Source organism: Drosophila suzukii, chromosome 2L, assembly GCF_043229965.1.
Source record: "Drosophila suzukii chromosome 2L, CBGP_Dsuzu_IsoJpt1.0, whole genome shotgun sequence".
Taxonomy (NCBI): domain Eukaryota; kingdom Metazoa; phylum Arthropoda; class Insecta; order Diptera; family Drosophilidae; genus Drosophila; species Drosophila suzukii.
The window spans coordinates 3,194,261-3,217,293 of NC_092080.1; the positions used below are offsets into that span (position 1 = coordinate 3,194,261).

At 38.2% G+C, this 23,033-nt stretch overlaps 1 protein-coding gene across 2 annotated transcripts; it reads right to left on the bottom strand.

The window, feature by feature from the left end:
• Window positions 1–1,150: 1,150 nt before the first annotated feature.
• On the bottom strand, window positions 1,151–16,051 carry H15 (T-box protein H15). Of its 2 annotated transcripts, none has more exons than XM_017074080.4 (6): window positions 15,554–16,051; window positions 12,696–13,216; window positions 12,006–12,136; window positions 5,610–5,895; window positions 4,598–4,842; window positions 1,151–2,566 (listed from the first exon to the last, which is right to left on the bottom strand). In XM_017074080.4, the coding sequence occupies exons 1-6, from the start codon at window positions 15,849–15,851 to the stop codon at window positions 2,026–2,028; spliced, it is 2,022 nt and encodes a 673-aa protein (XP_016929569.2). In that variant the 5' UTR covers window positions 15,852–16,051; the 3' UTR covers window positions 1,151–2,025. The 2 variants fall into 2 exon arrangements, with proteins under 2 accessions (XP_016929569.2, XP_016929560.2); XM_017074071.4 differs by having other exon boundaries at window positions 12,006–12,139; window positions 15,554–16,047.
• Window positions 16,052–23,033: the final 6,982 nt, after the last annotated feature.

Sequence of the window (23,033 nt, forward strand, 5' to 3'; positions counted from 1 at the left end):
ATAATTATTGGTTAGTTATCGGTTAGGTAAAAAGTCTTAGCTCCGAGTTTATATAAGCCATATTTAAATGTTGGCCCAGCCCCTTCTCAGTAAACCTGTGCCTCTGTTTTTCTGACCCTCTTTTTAGAGGCCCATTTGGATTTTTGCCTCATGGCCTATAGGCTAGTAAATTAAGTTATTAAATATTTTAGCCATGTGTTTCATGTGATTGAGTGTTTGGTATGTGATTAAAAACGATTGACAGAGTGGTCTAGAAGTAGGTTGTCAAATGTGAGAATGATTAGGGGGTTGCAAAAGGAACAACATTTGGGTATAGGAAACAAAAATATAAATCAAATTATAGATCAAAACTACCGTGAAAAACCCTATTACATCTTTGTATAAATGTTGGTATTTTAAATAAAAATACTAAGTATTAACAGAAAATATTTGAATGGGTTAAGTTAAGTAGATCAAAACTACCGCGCAAACCCTATTCTACTTTTTAAACACCAGTTTTATTAGGACATTTTACAAATTAAAATCCACTTTAATTCGCCTTGTAAACAACTCCGACAATGTTCGCTACCCATTTATCTGCAGAAAAAGTCGCGATGTGGAACCCTTTCTGACAAACAACACTTTAAAATGTTAATGGCCGTGTAAGAGCAGCCCCACAGAAATTAATAACAAACGTCCATGGGGCAGACATACATCATTAGAAATTGATGACGCATGTCGCGTGCAACTGCATCCATTGTCGATGGCATGCAACCCTTTTATGGCTTACACTCGTAGTTTATACGGCCAAAGCAGCAAACATGGTCTAAAACACGGAGTAGTAATTAATTAGACTTTCATAAAGAGTACAAAATTCTATAAATTATATTTCATTGCCGTTCCCAAATGTCAGTGGCCATGCGCGACTGCGCATCACGTGTTGCAGGTTGTAGGTTGTTGGTTGCTCCCCCCGGCAACCTGCAACTGGCAACACTAGCAACCTGCAACTAGCAACCTGCAACCCCACCCATCAGCAGAATTAACGTTATTAATCGCTGGCCATATTTTCAAAAACATTTATTGCCCCGCCATTGCAATTGCATGTTGGCAGTTCGCTGAGGTACTAAACCAAATATATGACTTTTAATAAATATAAATAAGAGCCATTCGCTTTGTGTTATAAATTGTTTATTCATTTTCGCTCCTTCTCGCTCTGTTTTTGCACATAATTTAAATAAGTGTTTATAGTAATTGGTTTTTGCATTTGGGTAGGGGAGTGTCTAGAGGATTTAATTCAGCGTGAAATTGTCACAATAATTTGCAGTTTTAGGAACACATGGGGACGACAACAAAAAACACAGCAAAAAGTGGGGTATGCATACTGCTAGGCCTAATTAAATTAACTAATACTGTTATAATGCTACGAAAATTACAATACAGTGAAACCGGTTAAGACGGTCTTCTAGCTTAGCATCACATGCAACATCGAATGCTTCTTTGGATGTTGCAGCTACATTTTCGGGGTTATTTACAAAGGGTTTTCTTTTCTTTTTTTTGTTCAACAACATTGCACATACATTTCTTTGATATTCTGGTGTGGTCTTTAAGGCTTTTGAAATTGTGGTATTTTATCAGAATATTTTGATCTTGAAACTGCAATTATTTGCCTGGTATTTAGATACTACATTTCGTGTTTGAAGAAGTAAAAACTTTAATAAAATCAATGTGTTATTGCACTTTACAAATAATAAATACATAAAAAAAACCTTAGCGACACATTTTTATGCTGGCAGTATGTACTTCTTTTGATATATTTTTAAAATCATTAATTTTGATTATTTTATTCTTTATATTTTGATTTCAATATAGATTGATTGATTGATTATTGCACAGATTGCATCTTTTGATTGTGATATCTTTAGGATTTGGTATTTTTACACACTTAAAGACCACATCAGAGTATTTTTTTGGGTGGGGCAAAGAGGGGAATGGGTGGTGTTTAGGGTGGTTTAGTTAAGTTTAGTTGGGTGTGTTAACAATGGTATCCTAAGGACTTTCCGCCCTATTTGAGGCTGGTGGCGAGGCCTGATGCTGGGGCACCTGATAGGGACTGAATCGCTGTGGATAGTGACTCAGCTGGGGGCGGGCCCTTAAATCCGGTGACGCCGATCCACACGAGGATGTGGGCGTGGCAGGGGCTGGGGGCGCCACCGCCATCGGAGGGGGTGGCGTTCGATTGGCGCCCGCCGCCGCCAAGGCCAAGGCCGCCTGCTGATTGGCACTGGCCAGGAATCCGGCCGTGAGTTGCGGCCACTGTTGTTGCCACATGCCCAGCTGAAAGGCGCTGAGGTGGGGGGCCTGTGGGGGCGGGGGCGGTGCCGCCGATCGCTGGTACAAATGGGGCAGCAACATCTCCGTGTACGGCGATCGGCCAAACATCTGCAAGTGCTGACGGGCCTTCTCCAGCAGTGCCAAGGAGGCAGCATCCGCCTCCTGGGGAGTCAACTGGGACATCAGCGGATCCGGGAAAAACCGCAGAGGAGCCGTTCGCATGTGCTGGTCGAAAAAGAAGGCATCCATGGGATCCCTAAAAAAATGGTATAAGAAAAAAATAGACTTAGATATGTAGAAAGTTCTCTAACTCAAAAAAGAAAAAAATATATTCTTAACGCCTTTTGGATGAAAAAAAATTGTTATGAATTTCATTTAAAATTAACATTTACATTCCCCTCCTTATAGATTAAATGTGTTATTCTCTGAATGGATCTCATGTGGTTGATAATATCCTTGAGTTTTATCAAACAATTATGTATATTTTATAGGTGTACGGCATAATACTATTTGGGGGATTCAAAAAGATACTATAGCAGATCCTTAAAGTATGATACTTTCTGGCTAAAATCGTTTATTATTACTTTATACAAAATATCCCATTTTAGACGAAAAATTCAAAAATATTAAGAGGTGCGCAGTAAGATTCAATTAATAAAATAGTCGACTAATACTTAAAAAAATATATTTTGATTTTCAAAATAAATATAATGCATTTAAAAATGTATTCCCAATTTCGTTCAAATTTTTGGTTCTTATCAACTTAAACAATGAGAGCTCTGGATCTCTAAAACCCATTGCCACTCCATTAAGTACGAGTTGCAGACAATTCCAATACCAATTCCAATTCTGACTCGGGGAAGTTCGAGCTTGGAGAACTTGGAGAAGAGGGCTTGGACTGTCAGAACCCGATGAGCAACTTGTTGCTGCCGCCACTTCAGCCGGAGCAATAACATAATTACGTCGAAAGTAACTGCCAATTGCCGACACTAAACAACAGGAACAACAACACCAGCAACACCAGCAACAAGAGCCACATTCACTCATTATTTTCGTGTTTTCATTTCATGTACGAATCGGCATCAAAGTTAAAAGCGCCGATCTGTAATTTACGCCACTTAAGCCGCCGCCGTGCCGGCTACAACAGCAACATTGCTCTTGGTGTTGCTGCCGTGGCTGTTGGTGTTGCTGGTGTTGCTGTTGCTGCTGCTGCTGTGCCCATGTTGCTGCTGGCGGCAGAGCATTTGCCGTCTTAATAGTCGCCGCCTTGCAACACTTTGAAGTCGCTGTCGAAAAAAGGGCAGCAGTCCTCGCAAATGCTGGAAAAAATTTTGACTTTGGCCTGATCCTGACGGGAGTAGGGCGAAATGTTGCTGGTGTGCAGAAATGTTGCAAGCAGTTTTTACTAAATAAAAACTAGTATTTTGATATTGGAATAAAAAATTCAATAAAGGAAATATATATTTTAAAATATGATAAAACCTCTACTCAAACAGCTCATATATTAGTTAAACTTTAAAGATCATAAAATAGGTTTAACATAATGTCAATACTGATCTTTATACATTTTTTTTAAAATTATATTGAAACTCATACTTATAGTTTTCTTATAAATTAACTTTTTAAATATTTCAATATTACAGATGTATTTCTCACTTCAAACGCAATAAAAGTATTGACCTGACCTTTAATAATTTAATAATTCTGAGTTACTTATTATTCCAACTGCTAATAAAACTTTGACTTGACCTTTAATTAATTATGAAATACACCCTGACTGTATTAAAACCCCTACTTAACTTGCTAAAGATCACACACTTGCTTATTAAATAGCTAATCAAATATGTATTTATACTTTATCTTTGAAATAAGTTGACCTGATAAAATTTCTTTAAAATGTTTCACAAGTAGGTCAGATTTTATTCCCTGAATTTCCTGACTTGACTGGCTCTGCCTTAAGGATTGTAAACTACTGTGTGTATCCAAATCACACTCCCAATTCGGCCATATAATCATATAAGTTCGATCCGATTGATCGCCGGTGCTGCACGTTGCATGCTAATTGAGGATGGAGGAACCTGCAGGAGTCGCCTTGCCGACTGGCACTTTCACACATTTTCGCTAATCAGCGGCAAGTTGGGCTACTGTATCGGCTTTACGGCTCAACAGGCCATCGTAAATTAGGCCATAAATCAGACATGACCCCATAAACTGCGAAACGGGGGCAACTACCAGATACTGCCAGACACTCAGCGGAATATCTGAAGAACCGAGGGGGAAAACTCACCTATCAAAGTCGCTGAGACGCGACGAATCGCGAAATCCCTTCGCAAACGGATTCGAATCGATTTTCAGTTTCGTAATCAATTGATTCTGATAGGCCGTCACGGCCGTGAACACGGTCTCCGGGAAAACGAAGGTTTTATGGTCCATATCCTGCAGCTCCTTGGGATTGCCGGGGATGCTCTGGCCATGGCTCAAACGCACCAAGTGGATCCTGGGCTGGTAGCGGTGCATTGAGTTCAGCACGACCTGTGGAAGGGATTTGGAAAAGAAGAAAAATTCCCTGAATGCGAATTGTTTGCTGTGTGTATCGCTTATAAAAAATGTACGTCCATAAAAAAGTAGTCGACGTTTGTTTTGACTGTCCTCACAGCGTCTTTTTACACTCCGCCCCCATCTCACATGCCCCAGCCTTTATGGCCGTGATAAAAACGGTAGCAGGCTCGAAAATCCCGGAAATATATATGTGAACAGGGTCTTGAGCCTGGTCTCGTATTTGCCACCAAATTGCCAACAATTTTCATTCATTTTTGTGCGCGCGCAATGCCATTTGCATATGTGCATTCGTATGCGGCATTGTTGGCAACCCTGGCTGACCCCTTTTGACCCCGCCGATTCGGAAGACAATGCCAAGACGCCCGCCAGTTTATGTGTTTGTCTTCCGGCCTAAATTATTCATAACTGAGTCATGAGATGAGTGAAGTTTGGGCCATAAAAGGCTGAAAGGATGTTGCTACTTGTTTTGAAGATGAGACTGAGAAATAAGCCTAAATTTGTTTGTTTTCTTAAAATTGTTATAATAATTTAAAAGATTTTTTGGGATAAATATTTTTTTTAATAAATTAGACAATAGTGATTAATGTTTTGAGTTCACTTATAAAAGATCACTTAAGATGATCATCATTACTTTAAGAAAATTAAAAAAAAAGCCTTTAAAAACAGTTTCCTTATTGTTTTTCCCATCCAATTTTCCTGGTTCTTGTTCAGGACCCTTAAATTCCAACTTTTCGACTCACCTGTCCGCTCTTGTCCATCTCATTGTTTGTCAACTTCACCTTTTCGAAGGAGACCACCTGTTTTCTCAGTGCCTCCGGACTCAGAGGGCAATCCGGATGGGCGTAAATACGGGCGGGGGGTGGTGGATCGGCTTTTCCGGCCACCAGCCACGAACTGCGATGGTAGGCGTAGCGGTATCGCCGCGAATCCAGCGGTACGACATCCAAAAGTACGGCATATCGGTCCGCCGGCTGAATTTGCCTCAAAGGACCCGAGAAACTCACGCGAACGGTGGGAAACATGCGTCTGAAATTGGGAAAAATAACATTTATATATTGTAGTAAATGTTAAAATAAATTAATTACAAGTATAAAGAATATTTTGAAAAACATGCAAGTACCCCAACTTTTTTCTGAGTACATGTAGTAATTGCAAAATGTTAGTGAACTCAAGGAAACGCACACAAAAAAAAAAAAAAATTGTGAACTATTTTTTTTATTGCCCGCCATTGTGTTGCGACAAGAAAAAACACAAAAAAAACGTAGGTGGCGAGCTAGCAAGGTATGTAAATAAGACGCATATTTAATTTTATGACTTTTAGCACGTTTTTGACACATTTCCGCAAGCGATGTCGTCGTCCTGAACCCAGCGGGTGGGCGGAAAAAGGGTGTGTACCGCCACCACCCACTTACAAGCCACCCACCACCCCCGGAAAATCGTGTTTGCGGTCGCAGGTAAGTGTAAATGACGCTAATGACCCAGCCCAGTTTTTTGTCATTTATCTTGCGGAATGAATGCCTACAATATTGTGTTATAGTGAACCAGATATTCTGGGTTGGATAATTATAATTGATTTGCTTTCAGTTGCTTTGGTAAGTTAATTGTGCAACATTTGTTTAACTAAATGGTCTTATGAAGGGGTGTTATTGGGTTTATCGAATAAAATATATATAGAGGAATTATAGATATAAAACTGTAGTATTTTTCCAATATAATCCAATCAACATATGTTTCTAGTCTCTGAAATATTTTCTTTAAATGGAACCCTTTCAAAATCTTTCCCGAAGTAACTATGTCAACTTATTATAAAGTGTTAATTTGATCATTTCGAATCAAGAAAGGACTTTCACTGTCAAACACGCAAATACAATTTGTACCTGTCTGAGTATGTCTAATTGAAGATTTTCTTTCTAGCACCATTTTCACCACTCACCTACTGAAACCCCTTGTTTGTTCGGGCTGTGTTTACAGCCCATTACTGCGATAGGCGGGTCCAGTGTCACCACGATTGTTTTAGCCACTGACTAACCGTTTCGGCCGCGTATTTATCGCAGTTACCAGGCCAAAACGAATCCAAATCACAGCCTGTAATTGTGATTTGTGCTGTAAGCCGTAGGTTTCTGTTGCACTCGCAGTTGCATGCCACAATTAGCACCATTGTAGCATTGTAGCGGGCACTTAACGTGTTCCGCTTATCTCCATATCTGCACGGACCCACAGAACCCACCCAACTACCAACTACCTACTAACTGACTGACTTCGCTCGAGCCTGACCGCCAAAACTCAAGAACGGAAGCCGCCAAACCGGAAGCTCCCATTTTGTTTTTTAACCCCCAAAAGGAAGTGAATGAATTTCTATAAGAAGCTCATGCTACAAATTATGCAGTGAAAAAAATATCTTAAATAATACTAAGTATTTTAAAATGTTTTTTAAATACATTGGATTTGAGGTCAATAAAGGGTCTATTGGAAGAAGGAATTTTTTGTGTAAAAGGACAGATCCTTCTATAATATTTAGACTTTGTTTTAATATATTTCAGTTATTTAAAATTACTACAACCTTCTGTAGAAAAGATGACCTCTTATAGTAAGATATAAGAAGTAGATATTTTATTAATAAATTGATTTTAAAGTATTACAACATAGTTAATGAAATCTATTTTGCTAACATATCTTTCTCACTTTTAAGAACTTTTTATAATATTTAAGAACTAATTTTTCCCAGTATTGAACGAATTGTTAACACTTTTCTGATGGCTTGACCGACCTGCTAATGTGATCCATAAATGTGTGAAAGCCGAGCCACTGCCACGCCCAGTTTTGATGGTCCATATCCAATGCCGCCCCCGCTTTTCTATTTTGTTTTAGTATTTTATTTTCTTGGGTTTGTGGTGTTTTTGCTGCTAGGCGGAAATGTCGTAAATCATATTCCAGCATTTACATACATTTTACGAGTTGAAGAGCCGCCCGAGGGCAGCTAAAGCAAAAGCCAAAGCCACTCCCCCGACAAACTGGACTTTTTCGAGTTTCGTGGGGGGTTTTCCCAGCTCTCCCCAGTTTAGTTCGCCCGCTGGCCGAGCTTCTAAGTGTGGATTTTATGTATTTGTTTATGGGAAAATTAGGGAAATGGCTTTTACTCAGTTTTTCGGAGCGCGGCCAGAGCTTAGGTGCCAAAGGTTACAATTATGAAGTTTACACACCATTTGCCATGGGGTGGCTCGGCTTTCAATTAGTATTCCCATACATATACATGCGGTAGGAACATGTAGGAATGGCAATTCATTATCAACACCTTTGTTACAGCAAATTAAGCCTCAAGGTCTAAATTAATAAAATGCAAATTAGCCGAGCTAGTAGGCGAACAAAGCGAAACTAAAAAAGCAACCCTCGAAAATGACAAGAAGACCATAACTTTGATCTTATCGCCGGCTGACAACACTCCCCCAGTTGACTGTCTTTTATTAGTTGATTAATTCATAACTCCAGAACCTGCACCTTTCCTATGAATAGGGATTAACTTGTTTCGATATCTGCCGGCCATTTCAGCTGCCCAGAAATATTAATGAAGTTGTGGAAAATGTTTTGAAAAATGAAATGGCAGGGAGAAATATGTATCTTGGCCTGCAAGGGGTTGGACCATGGAAATTGCAATTGCAACGCATCCTCTGAAGTCAGGCTACTGTCCTTAAATATCCTGCGGCGGCGGAGAGAACTCGGCTAATATGCGTGAAGAGTTTGTCGCAAAATATTGACAAACTCCGGGTATTTTCGATGGGTCAACAAACAATTAGTCCTCCCTTGCAACTGCTTGCATTTCCCATTGCCATTGTCTTTCGGAAAATGCCAACCTCAAAACCGCTGACAGCGTGACAAAATCGCAAACCACGTGATATTTTATTTCAACAACCGCATGAGCACAAAGAAATCCATCCCAACCTGACCACGTAACAGGTAAAAAATTCTAGCTCTGACTCCTTTTTGTTCTGCCTTTTTGGCTGTAAATCATCGGAAAAGTCTCCCAGTTTTTTCTCCGTTTCAAATGTGTTGGCAATTTGCGACAGTCTTGTCCGCTTTTCACGGTTTCTTTCTGATGAGAGCCACGCATGCGCATTTGCATGTGGAGGCATCATTTTCACAGCTGCCGAGGAGAATTGCATTTTAAATGGGTAGAAGAAGGTAAGTCGCTGGATAATACGAGAAGAACTCTTTTTCGATTAGCAGATATATTTGGAATGTTAAATAAAAAACTGATCTGATAAAAAAAGGGAATAGTAGTATTAAATCTGTATATGTATTTCGAAATTTCTTATTTAATATTTTAATTTAAAATATAAAATTGGATGATTTCTTTAAATATTATTTGAATCTAGTTAAAAATTGTTATATACGATGTTAGTAAATATACCTCAAAGCATTTTAAAATTTAATGAAAATAAATATCATTTTAAGATCAGAATTGTTGTAATTTTGAAACTGAACAATTATTTTAATGGCAAAACCATTTGGAAATTAAGTTGATAAATGAAAGTGGGTTCAAATTTTATTTCCTTATATTTTTTATTTTGTAATAACATTTGTAAAACTTCGAAAATGGCTAAAGCATAAAATTTTTATAGGATTATAATTATTATTTCTCTCATTCATGTGTTCTTATCTCTAATTTCTTGATACAAAAGTACCTGTTTCAGTATTTTCGCCGTTACCGAACCATATTCCCCATGACAGAGTGCAGCGAGTCATGCCATCGAGTTGACTCCGAAAGCTAAGCCCCCAGTCGTACATTTTTGCAATTTAAAATGTATCATTCACATAAAAAAGTCCCGCACTGCCACGCCCACCTGGCCACCTGGCCCGCCCCTTTCGTGGACATGTTTAGCTGGCAAACGATGTGCTGACATAGATGGATATCGTTCGGAATGGGAATTATTCTGCTACTGTTTTTGGCTTCCGCTTTTTCTGTTGCATGCGAATGCGTCAGTCAAACCCGCACAAATGTAAATAAGTGTTGGCCGCTCATCGGTATCCTTTGACTAATTACAGGGCCCAAAATCCAAAAAAACAGAAACAGAAACGCAAAAACACGAAGCCAGAGGACCAAATGTCCCGAAAGCCAAAGGACATGCAAATGCGTTGTTAGCGCGACAATCGGCAGCTATTACAATGCAATTTATACTTGGCGTGGATCTCGGGATTGGGGGCCCCAAAATGCGGGGCTACGACAGGAGTAAATTTGTTAATGTGTCGTAGAGGCGAAGGGGAGGGGGCAGCAGAGCCGCCTGTTGACGGCCACCAAAGGGTTAAGCAACCATAAAGCCAAACAAACAAAAGTTGCCAAGCAAAAAGGAAAGAAACAGTAGCAAAAATATGAAAAACATTAAGAATCCATGAGGGTTTGGTAGTAGACTTTGAGATACCTTATAAACCTTAATTAACTGAAGGTGTTTTTGAAATCTTTTAATACAAATTTTTTTTTAACACTGAAATATTCAGGTATTTGATTTAAAATTAATTGTTATTACGGGTTAAAACTATTATTGTTTATAGGAATAAAATAAATAACAATCGATTCAGGTGCTTAATTAAAAGACTTATTTAAAAGGTTGTCATGAAGGACTTCAAAATATAATGCAATAGTTTTGCTTCAAATTTGAGAAACATTGATTTAACAGAATTGCTTATCAAACAACTTAAACTCCGATCAAATATAGATACACATATATGTATTTGTAATACAATTTTTTTTTTGTTTTATCCTATAGGTTTTTTTACAGGTTAGCAAAATTCCATCATGCCCAATATTATCAAAAGTAAAGCCCAAAAAAATCAACAAACAAAAGAAGGGAGATCCTAACTACCACCTAGCGACTAATGCGCATTTCGCATGTTTTCAGGGAGAGAGAGAGTAGGCCCAAAAAAAGGAAATACAAAAAAGCAAAAGTTCTTTGCCCCAAAACTTGTATGTTTCATGTTCATGTTTCGTTTTTATTCGCATTTCAAAACCCCCCGTACAACCCCCCTAAAAAACATTCGCACGAGAATCGAAAATATCGTCGAGCAATAATTCCTTCAACTTTTGTTGAGTTGCGAATGAAAAGTCGTTTAACCCCGGTATTTTTCTGTGGGTATGCGTGTTTGGGTTTTGTAGGTATTGTATACCCATCTTTTTCGAAACAAAACAGCTGACGAAATGGTCGTCTTTCTTTTTTTATGCTAATCGAAAATCGACGCAAATTATTTCGATGCCTTGTCAATCAAAATTTCTTGATATAAATGAGGAACTAACCGAAAAGTTGTTGATATTTTCCAGTTAAGACGGAGGGGCGTACAAGGGGGCGTGGCCGACGGCTTATAGCTTTATGGCCGATGTGAGTTGGGAGTTGTGAATTGTGAGTTTGGCTTTCCATGGGTGAAAGGCGCATTAAAGTTTTTATTGATTGTGTTTCGTTCGAGGACTTTTCGTGGGCTTGATTGGTGGCCGATTGCCGGGGGCGGCATTATGGTTATGACCCGGACTGCCCCATGCCACTCCCCCCGCACGCCCCTCTTTCACCGGCGGCAAATTGAATTCCAACAAATGTTTAATGAAATAAAATGCATGTTCCGGGGCCCAAAACGGAATGTGATCGATTATCGGAAAATTTCTTTCAATAAGTGAATATGTCGATAAGTGAAGTTTTCAAATTGCTGGCTAATATTGGACTTAATTGGTAGCTGGAAGTTTAGGGGGGGTTTTAAAAAAGTCGTTAGGTATATATGGCAAGCAATAAGGAAGAAATTATTGGATTTGGGTATTATTAATACTCCGTTTCATCCTTAAATGGGGTTTTCTTATAGAGGTTTTAGTAATTGTATACTATAATCTGGTGATTTGGTTTTATTAACCTTTTATGTTATCATAATCTTTGTTATTACTACATTATCTCATGAAATTTAACCATATTTCCCATAAGATTATTTGATTTTTATTATTAAATTGTATAATTATATTATTATTTGATTTATCCTATAAAAACAGTATAATTATGATATATACCCCCTACCATCTCTACCTAATATCATTCATGGCTTTTTCCATCCCACTCACTTAGGCGTAAACCCCTTAATTTATGCATTTATGTGGCCGCCATCGCACTCACCTGCCCGATTTGGTAATGATCATCTCAGTGCCCAATTCATGGAACTTATCCCACAGCTCCTTGGTCTCCAGGTGGCACTGGACGGGCGTGAGATCGTCGCAGTTGCACGAGCCCACTATCTTGGGCGTGGGCTGCTGTGGGCGTGGCAATCGGATGAGGAAGAAAAGAGGGAGGGGGAGAATTAAGAGGGGGTTTTAATAGGACGCTCGAGGAGATGCGTTTTTCTTTCTTTACACTTTGTTGCGGAGGTGTGCACAGAAATAAAAATCATATATCTAAGGGATTTTGATTTTAAAATGTAGCAAATAAAATTAATTTTGGAAAAAGTCCTTGATGAGATATTGTTATTATTAAAATTAATTTCGGAATACATTCCTTAAGGCGTAGCACTTTTAGAAAAAATGTAAAAGTAACTAAACAGTGTATTAACTTTTTCTCATTAGTTTGTCGCAATAAAGATTTGTTTAATTCGTCGTTAAAAAGATTAAGCAATTTAAAAATATTTGTAATAAATTGGGATTTAAGTATATTCCACTTTAAGAAGTCTTTTTATCAAGGTATTTCAGCTTTTTTAAATTATAGCTTTACATTTACCTCAATTTACCTACTAAATTCAAGTATAATTATTTTTTAAAAGTATCTCTTGAATGTTTTCTGTAAGTATCATCACATTTCTTTGTGTATCCTTACCTGGGCTGGTGATTCCTCTGGCGACAGGCGTTCGAGTTCCTCGGGACTTTGCGAGGGCGGGGGCGGTGGTGGCGAGGGCGTGGCAGCGGCTCCAACTGCGGCAGCAGAACGCCCTCGATGGCTGCTTGATTTGCTGTTGCTGTTGCTGTTGCCTGAGTTGCTGGCGTTGCTGTTGCAGTGGTTGCTGCTGCTGTTGTTGCTGTTGCTGTTGCTGCTGTGCTGATTGTGATGTTGGCGTTGTTGCTTGTTTGCCGTTGCGTGGTGATGTGTCTGCTGCCTTTGTTGTTGCTGCTGCTGCTGTTGTTGTTGCTGCTGCTGTTGCTGTTGCTGTGCAACACGCAATGCCTGACGCGCCTGTTGTTGCGCCTGCAATGCTGCCGCTGCAGCCGCTGCTGTTGCTGTTTCATTTGCTGCTGCAGTTGCCGCCGGCATTTCCGAGTCACTGCAGTCCACCACATCAACGTCAACATCAACATCATCGTCCACATCCTGGCCTGAATAGCGCTCCACGGATGCGGGACCTACACGTTGAGAAATAAATTTGGGAAAGAATTAAATAACTATGGATATCTAGAACAACTTGACTCCGAAAGAAAAGATACTTTAAGTCATTTTATAAAAATATTTGATTGGAGTATGGAGTTTTCGGATTTACTGAGAGATCAAGAAATAATGCCATTAACCTCGAATTTCTAAAATTTAGAGCTAATAATTTTTATATATGTATATATTTTGATATAAGAGCATCTTGACTTTATATATTGAATTTTTAATGATATTAAAAAATGATATAGAAAACCAACTATTATAATAAGCTCATAAGGTTCATAATAATAAAAGCTGCGAAATTTGTTCCGAATAATTTTCTGCTACTTAGTTAATAGTCAATTTCCTCGAATGACTTATTCTTAACCCTCAATTTTCGCAGTGCATATAGAAAAGAGAGACATCAAAGTGGCTCGTTAATGTGGGAGTTGCTGCTGGGCTGCAACATGTTGCATGTTGTCGATGACGAGTCGCAACAGCAATAGCTACGAGAATCCAGTTCGCGACCAGATGCATTTTGCAGATAACGCCAAAAATTCAATTATTTGCTCAAAATGCAATTTCATATGTTAATTTCCCGTGCATTTGTGTGTGTTTGGCATTGCCAATGTCAATTGCCCATTGCAAAAGGGGCGGCCTGTAAAAGGGGGCTTTTCACACTAATGAATGCATCTGTTTGCGCTTCTGTCTCTGCCCAATTATGGCATCTAAATAGTTTTGCATTCAGACTACACATATATAATCGATTATATATCTCTGTGCGCGCTTGTCATGTACATTTCCCATTTTCCCCAACCCCCGCGCATTCAAATAGGCTTTGATTATTTTATTGCCGCGCATTTGCTGCAATTATCAAGTCATCAACGTTGCATTGTCATCAATATATAATTTATATAGCAGAAAAAAAATGGGCAAAAAATGCGGAAAATATAGAAATATAATGCAGCTGTGACACTTTTTCAAAAGGGTGAATAAAAAATTGGAGGGGGAGCATATTACTAATCGATTAAATGAGTTTTTGCATCGGCCAATCATTACAGAGAGGATTGTAACCTATATTTTTAGAAATATAAATAATAAAAAGTGAATTGCATAAATTTAAATATTGATTAATTTTGGATTTTCTTTGCCTACTAACCTAATTTTCATGATTTGTCTTTTATTAATTCTCGACCACTTGAAGTTTTTCAGCTGGAAACATATTTTCTTGGCAACGCCTTTTACAATATTTCTATTTTGAATTTAAACAGAGCAACAGTTCAAGATCATTTCTGTTTCCATTGAATACTTTCTAATTCCTTTTTCTGTGTCTTCCATAAATTTAAATCAGTATTAAATTGTTCTTATAAATAAAACATTAAGTTGATTATGGGCCCTTTTCCACGCCTTCATTATTTCCTATCATTTAGCAACCTTTCATATTTTAATCCTGCTAGAAGACTTTATAAACGATGAGCTGCTCGTGCCTTATTGGATCGTAAAACTTTATAGTTAAATCAACAGACAGAACCAGCAACTTGGGATCAACATCAACATGTGTGATACGCTAAATTTATATTCTTTTCAACCTTTGGCCAGCCAATTTATTACACCCAATCAAAAGAATATTGAATATGATAATAAAGTGAAACTTGTTTGTAGTAAAGAGCAGGGTTCAAATCAAAAGAGGAATTCATGAATGAAGTTAGAGGCATGAAAAATATTCGTTGATACCAAAAAGATGGTTTATTCATCTATGTTTCTTGGTATTCTATATTTTGTATTGATTAATGAGATCAAAGGGAAAATACTACTACTGAAAACAAATATATTTTGTATTTAAGATATAGGATTTAAATGATTTCTATCATATACTGAATAAATATTATGTGAGACATTAGTTTATAATAAAGTATTCTTTACTATTATATCATAGGTTCTATTATAGGAAGAATAAATAATTTGTAAGGCTCGAAACTTAATATTCTTTACCATGTCATTTATCATATACTCAATAATTATTTTGAGAGATATAGCATTATATTATAATAATCTTTAGCATAATTTATTCCATATTCAGTACACATATTTTGTGAGATTAGGGTTATACAATGAGTTCTATTATTCAGTTCATACTGAAACATTATTTTGTGAGATATGGGTCTATATTTTAGCATTCCCTTCTATGAGTTCTGTATTACCCTGAAACTTTTGATGAAACCATCCGAAAATCAAGCGATAAAATGGATTGGCAATTTATTTACGTCTGTCTATATTTAGTTTGGGATGTGGGGTCTGGACTTGGGGGTCGGGCATTACTTTACTCTACTCACTCAGACTCCGCTCCGATGGTTCCCGGCTGCTCGGGGCGTTTCCGCCGCGCGCCATAATCGCCGCAATTGAGAAATCCGTGGCGAAGGAAATGTTGTGCTGATTGTGATTATGATGGTTGTTCAGCGGATGGTGATGATGATGCTGGTGATGATGACTGCCCCCGTTGGCGATGTTCGCCGCTGCCACCGCCGCTGCCGAAACGATTTGCTGCTGCAACTTCGACTTGAAGTTCTGCGTTTGCGACGGCGAAGGCGATTGCTGCGGTTTCGTATTCGCCGGCTGGTTGCTCAAAAGCATTTTCGGGCTGAAATTTATGGGTATTACGACTCCACGGATTTTTCCAAATTTTTTTGGTGTATTTTCTCAAGAGTTTGGGGTGTGTATCCTTGATTTTATTTGGGATTAACTCTTTAGGTGGTTTTGTAAATTTCAGTATTTATTACCCATCCTTGAATTCCTTAAGAACAGTTGCCTTATTAGGAACTATACTCTTTAGTAAACACTATTTTTGCTTCAAGTGTATTCAAATTTTTGATATGCCGGCTTTTTTTCCAATTCATCATATCCCCATTATATCATTTTTTTAATTTTTATCACTTTTCTTAGAATGTTTAAAAACAGTTTTAATGTAACGGGAATATTATTTATATCCTTTAAGGACTCAAATATTTGTATTGTTTGGTAAACTTTTGGAATTGTAAGATCTGATATCCAAGCACTTTCAAAAGGTTTTTAAAGTTTAGGATTAATATTACAAATGTTTTTGATTTAAAAAATTTGTATTTATTTTTTTTTAATAAATAATATTATAAGTTTGTGTGTACTGTATTTTGCCAACGTTTGGTATTTTTTTACAACGTTTTGGGGAACACTTTCTCGGCTTTACGACTTTACGCCCGTTTATGCGATCTCCCGTTCTCCGAGCTTTCCGTAATTTGCGTACTTTCGAGGTGGAAACGGGAAATTCCGGAGCGCCGTCGCTGCTTCACAGTCACGCAGCTGACCATTGAATGAATCCCAATTCGCTTTTCGCCATGTAAACGCCAAAAGCGCCAAAGCCAAAGCCAAAAACAACAGCAACAGAAAACCAACAAAAAACGCAACGCAAAAATCAACAACAAATACGAGGACGTCGGCAGCGACGCCGACTGCGACGTCGACTGACCCCCAAAACAGAAACAACAACAGCTGATGTGTCTTACGGCGAAAGGTTTTCAACACCACGTAGTGCAACGTAAAGGAACGTAAGGCCACATTTCCAGAGAACATGGCCCAAAACTTTCGTTACGTGACGTGGGCCAAACCGCAATTGAAACCGCAAAACGTATGGGGGAAAAAAAAAGGTTTTCAATTAGGCTAGTGTGAGCGAGATGGCCCTACGAGCAGCGCATTCCCATGCTGCTTGCAGCGACGCCAGCGTCGCGGCATAACTCATTTCCATTTTCCAATTTTTCACTCAAAATAATGCCGGTCTTGCGTGAGAGCGAGACAACCAGCTGCTAGGCCATTTTGAGCGTTTTTTTGTAATGCTATCTCTTTTGCTCTGCACACAGGGGTGGAGTTCATAAATTCGTCATTTTGTTTTTGGCTGTTGACAGTTCTTTGGGTGTCTTGTTGTTGTTGCCATGGTGAGTGCGAGTGTGTGTGAGTGGTTTTTGGTCGGAAGGGGAGGGGGTGTGCTCACCGCTTTTCGTCGACTATTTACGATTCTTCTCAACTCGGTCCGATTCCACTGCGGTTCGCTCTTGGTTTTTCACCACACTCGATTGAGTGGAAAGGTGAGTGAGTTTATTTATTAGCTACCTCTGGGGTTTTAGTGAGGTGAAAAGAGTACTTTAAATCGAAATTCATTTTAATAATTATGTTTAAAATAATAATATAGAAGTAGAAATTATAAAAAATATTTTAAAAACAATTGATTTATTTGTAAATAAATATACTTTTTCAAAATAACCATTATTATCTAATGTTAAACCATATATTATAAAATAATGCTCTTGCCCTTATATATAAGGCTCATTTTATATTAAATATATAACAAAATTTAATGAAATTTAAAAATATTTTTTTTATTTTTCGGTCTTCCCCATTGCTTAAAACCGTACAAAATCTTGTTGTTTGTAAATAAAGTTTTCAGGAATAATTATTGGGTAGCTGTTTTACTACACTTAAGTTTACTTTTTGTAGACTATTATTATTTGCTCCCTTTAAATTTACCACTTCGGACCAGGAACATATAATTTTCCACGCCGCCGAAGGAAAAAACCATTTCCCCCATCCTGCGACAGGACTTATCTGAGAAAGTGTCTGGTGTGCTCGGTCCTCCAATTGAAAAATCATAATTGAATATCTGGGTTCCTGTCACTCCTCCCTTTTTCCGCCCACCAGCGTATGTAAATGTTTTTAATTTAAATGTTTGCTCAAAGGAAACAACAAAAGATGGTCGGGAAAAAAATGCGACGATGGCGTGTGAACGCAGCAGAAAATTATAGACCCGGGGAAAAAAAATAGGGAAATGAGGAGGGGAAGCGGTTGGGGGGAGGGGATGGCAGGGCAAAGGTTCGGGTGGTGCCACCATCTTGTTTCCCTCCGTCAGACTTTTTTCACAATTCGTCAGCTGCGCCCTTCGTCCTCCCAGGATGATGTCCTTTTTTCCCAGCACTGAGAAAAAATCAAGAAATGTTCAATAAATCAATTTTGAACCCACGAATATAAATCAATTTATAAATATATAACTCAACATCTTGTTTATGAAAGTTCATTATAGGCTATTGAATATCGTTCAATAATAATACTTGATTGAAACTATTTAACCTTTAGATTTTAATTCCATTTAAAACCCGGGTTCCTAAATTTTATGTAAGTCTATTTTAGTGCTTATAATTAACAAGATTATCCATTTTCAGGCTTGGTATTTACTTTGAGTCTTTTATTCCGATACTTATGTATTTTGGGAAAATTCTGCCCATATATTGTCTGTCAAAGAACTTTACTGCTTTAAAGTGAGTATTAATTTGTTATTTTTAAATATGGGTCTTGTTTGAACACTTTTTTTTCTACTTCAGGGAATATTTAATTTTTTGAAATATCATAAAGATTTCTTTAATAATTATTTAGGCCAAAAACTTACATTCAATCATTTTCTAAGTTTTATCATACATAATATGTTATTTTTCCTAAGTGTAACCGTTGTTTTTGTGGCTGCGGTTTCATTTGCATGCGATTCGTGGTTGCCAGCCGATGTGGCGCACAATTGAGCCACTAATGGTGATGTTGATGGTGGCCAGATCGGTGGAGGGAGTATCTAGTATCTGGAGTATGCGGAGTATCTGGATTCAGACAGGGTGGGCCCTCAGCTCGCTTTGTTTGCTTTGTCGCGGCTCGGTGACAATTTTTCAATGATTTGTTTCCTGCCCTGAAATCTCATTTGCATATGCCACCATATTTTTTCAACTTTCCAGGTTCTTTTTTTTTTTGGTTTTCCCCCGGTTTTCTATTCCTGCTCCTGCTCCTTTTTTATGTGTTTTCAGGGGGAGTGAAAAATTGCAATCGCTTTGTTTTTGTTTTCGTTGTGGGTTGGTTTCGGGCAATTTGAATTTGATTTAATGAAATTAAAAGGGCGTGTTCTCCTAATAGTCGTTTCTTTAAATAGTTTTCAACGATTTTCGTGGAAATCGGTGAGTTAATTAAGTCGGTAGAGTGTGGAAATGCGTTTCAGTTAATTGAAAAATAAAGACATTTTTCAAAGGCGAAGGGAATGGTTGATGTGTGTTTTTTTAGAGCTATTTAATAAAGCATTTGATCAAAAAATATTTTGAAAAAATTAACTTCAGTTAAATACCAATATTTGATATATTTAAGTATTAATAAACAGTTTGAAGATTATATTATGATTCAAAGTTTTACAAATATTTTTTATGTGAATAGTTTTATTAAAATGTGAATATAAAAATATGTATGAATTATTATTATCTCTTTTTTCAATACACAATTTACAACACATGTTTATTTATATAGGACAAATATATTCCAAAAATACCCTGAACCATCTTGCCTTTAGTAATCCACAAGAACCACTAAATTATACCTTGAGGTATTTGCATAATTTCGCTGCATGTCGCATGGCTGTCGAAAAATCAAAACAAAGCACTTCAAAGTTATTTATGAACAACATAGGAAAAACCTATGACTAATTCCGGGGAAAGAAATCAGAAACTCTAGGCAATGCAGGGAAATATTGGGACGCAGCGGAAAAGCCAATCAACTACGTATCTCTAGAAGCCATTGCGGTTCTCATTTCCTATAACCGATTTGATATAACCTATGTATTCCTATTTTGTTTACGCTTTGACGGGATTACGGCAAAGTCGCTTACGGAAAGCCGCAGAATGGAGCCCTCTGTGTCCCAGTGGCTATTAGTTTTTATTCGGGAAATTTCACTATTTTCCTTGCGTTTGCTCCTTTTGCCTACGTGCACTAAATGGCCAATAAGCGGGGTGGCGCTGGGAAAGCGGGAAAATGGGAGAAAGGCGGAAACTAAGCCGCCAGGACATGGGCATCTAAATGCACATGGCGGCCATATTGTGCCAAAGGATATATCAATTTTATTGCCGCCCGAAATCGAAACAACATGTGTGTTCGTTCGTATCGCTTCTATATTTTTTTGCACTCCTCCCGTTATTGTTGCATACAAATTGCGTAGCGAATTGTTTTGTTTTTTTGCTGTTTCCTTTAATCCTTTGCATCCCAGGCAAACAGAAAAATAATAATTGCGAACAATTGTGTTTTATGGCCATTATGGCATCCTTGAGCCATAAGAGATCTGCAGAGGAAAGTGGGCGAAGTGCGAGCGGAGCGTGTCACCCGAAGGCAGGTGCGACCCAAAAGCCAAGGACACCGGCAATTATCCTTGGCAGAGGAATCGGAGTGGGAATCGGATTGGGATTCGGCGAGGGAGTCGCAGTCTGAATCCCATAGGTCCAGAGTCCCCGACGAGCGCGCCCAATCGATTACGCCGCCAGCAACGAGATCTCTGCCTAATTTGATTTCATTACCGCGCCCACAACTGCAAAAAATAGTGCACTTTAAACCAAGAATTTTAAAAAAACATCAACAAAATAGATCAGAAATTATAACCAGCATGTCAAGATCCCTAATTTTTAAGTAAAAGAATGGGTTAATTTATTCATAAATAAAATAAAATTTAGATTTAAGAACTCATTACTCAATAAGAAGTATTTTTTAAAAATATTTCTGATGAGCCAGTAAAAATATTAGAATAATTAAAATAGAAATGGGTACAATTTTAAACATTATTTTGAACGATGGAAAATTTATATATTTTATAGAATGTTTAGACTATTTTATTTTTAAATTTTTCAACAAATATATTTTCTGATAACAGTATTTGGTAAATTTATGTTTAGACAAAGATAATATAGACTAGAAAAGATAATATAGAACTTTTACTCCTGGTTACGCATCTTCATATTTTATAAATATTATGGGATGTTTTTTAAGATGCAAACTAATAAAATTAAGTATCTTTAGCACTTTTTCCCCAGTGTAGGCAAAGCAAATCTTTTTGGCCATGTCCAGGGCGGAGCTGTGCCGAGCTTAATGCGAAAATTAATCGAATCGGGATCGAAGCGGGCTCGCAGCACCGGCAACGCCCACCAGCTGCAGCCACCAGCAACTGGCAACTGGCAACCGGCAACTAGCGACTTGCAACAGCAACATTCCCAAGCAGCAACTACCGAAAGCGTTGAAAACACTTTGTCGGCTCACAGATGCGTTGATAATATGGTAAAATTGCCAATGATGCACGCCCACTGTTGCCACGGAGTCCGAAAGTCCCAAATGCAGATGGGCTCAGATGCTGCGATGCCCAGATTGAGATGCAGATACAGAGATACAAATGGCTGAGATACGTATGCAGATACATTTGTTTTGGCCGCACCGCACGACTGTTTCCTGCCACATGGTAATTGCCACATCAAATGTGCTAGAGGAGCACCATCACCCCAACGCTCGATCCAATAGAGATCCCCGAAGATTAACGATCTTCGGTGTAAACCACATCCTGGCTGACGGATTCGGAATCTGGAACGGAATCTGTATCTGCGGCATCCCCCGAATGGCGGTGAACTTCAAATGCTGGCGGAGCAATTGAAATTATTATTAACACGCGTTCCGTTTGCTGTCAAAATTTATGAGCTCAACTTGCAGGGGCAATTGTTGCTGTTGCTGCTGTCGATAATAAAGCTGCGACAGTTAATTGGTACATGGGGGAAAATTAGGGGGTGTTTTCAATGTACATATCATTTATCAGATTTTGAAAAAATAGGTATGAAAATACGATTTTTAAAAAATATATTTGCCACGGGTTTTTTAATGACACCTTTGTTTTTTTATTTACCAAAGTATCTTTAGTTGATAAACATTTTGTTTCGAGCAGATACATTTTTTCATTTATAGATAAATGTCTTGAAATTGGGTCACATTTTTTTTGTTGTGCAGAAAATAAATTGATTTAATTATAAGCAAAAAAACATTCAAAGAGAAGAAAATATTATAAAAATACCTTAAGCTTTGAAACTGATTTAAATCGAATTTTAAACAATAACAATAATGTTATAAAAAATGTTATTAGTTTAAATATAACTAAATCATATTTTCTATCAGTGTGGAGGCTGCAAATTGCTTATGCAACATAAACAAAACGGTTAGATCAAAGAGAAGAGAACCCGACTGGCTGCCGTATTCTCTGGGGTGGGGAAGAACCACTAACGACTGAGAGATTCCGAGGTGGGAAGAACCACACACCGCGACCGTCTTCAATGGGATGCGAAGAATGTGCCCACATCGAAAGCCACCCACGCGATGAAGAGCTCAGAACTCGAGGCTTATTAAATATTAATAAATTGCCATCGAATGAGATGGTGTTCGGTTTCTCCAGAGGGGGACTGCCATCGAAAAGAAAGATCTTAACCAAAATCCGAACAATGGACCAGGCAGACACAATGTCAGCTCGACTAGTCAGGTATTCTATTCCCTGTGAGGAAAGGGGCGCGGAGACACAGGTTGTTCTTGGCCAATAAAAATAAAAATCTCTTGTCATTGTCGCTGTCAAAACTGTGATCGCACCTTGCTGGCCCATTGTTGCCCTCGTGTGATTAATGCGATTTATATCGCAAGGACATCGCAGTGTATGGATCCCAGGAAAACGCCAATGCCGGAAAACAATGAAAATCGGGACAACAATGGGATGATTTTCCGTGGCGGGGGAAAAAGGGAACCTGACTTGTAGGAAGCTGACTGCAGCACAAGGTGTGAAAGATCAACGAGAAAAGGAGTTTTCCCCCTTTTTTTCTCAAGTATCCGGGCGTGGGATGTGCAAGGTGATCTTATCGCCGGCCGAGTCGTTCTGTCTCCCAAGAATCCCAGAACAAGGTGACGCTGATTTGTCTGGCATTCCGG

What these genes read in the sequence shown, in the direction of transcription:
- H15 (XM_017074071.4), bottom strand. Translation starts at nt 15,851, where the DNA reads ATGCTTTTGAGCAACCAGCCGGCGAATACGAAACCGCAGCAATCGCCT. An exon ending in AGATGGACAAGAGCGGACAG is followed by an intron (nt 4,843 to 5,609) that starts GTGAGTCGAAAA and finishes TCCCTTCCACAG; the next exon opens with GTCGTGCTGAACTCAATGCA. An exon ending in CGTCTCAGCGACTTTGATAG is followed by an intron (nt 2,567 to 4,597) that starts GTGAGTTTTCCC and finishes CCATTTTTTTAG; the next exon opens with GGATCCCATGGATGCCTTCT.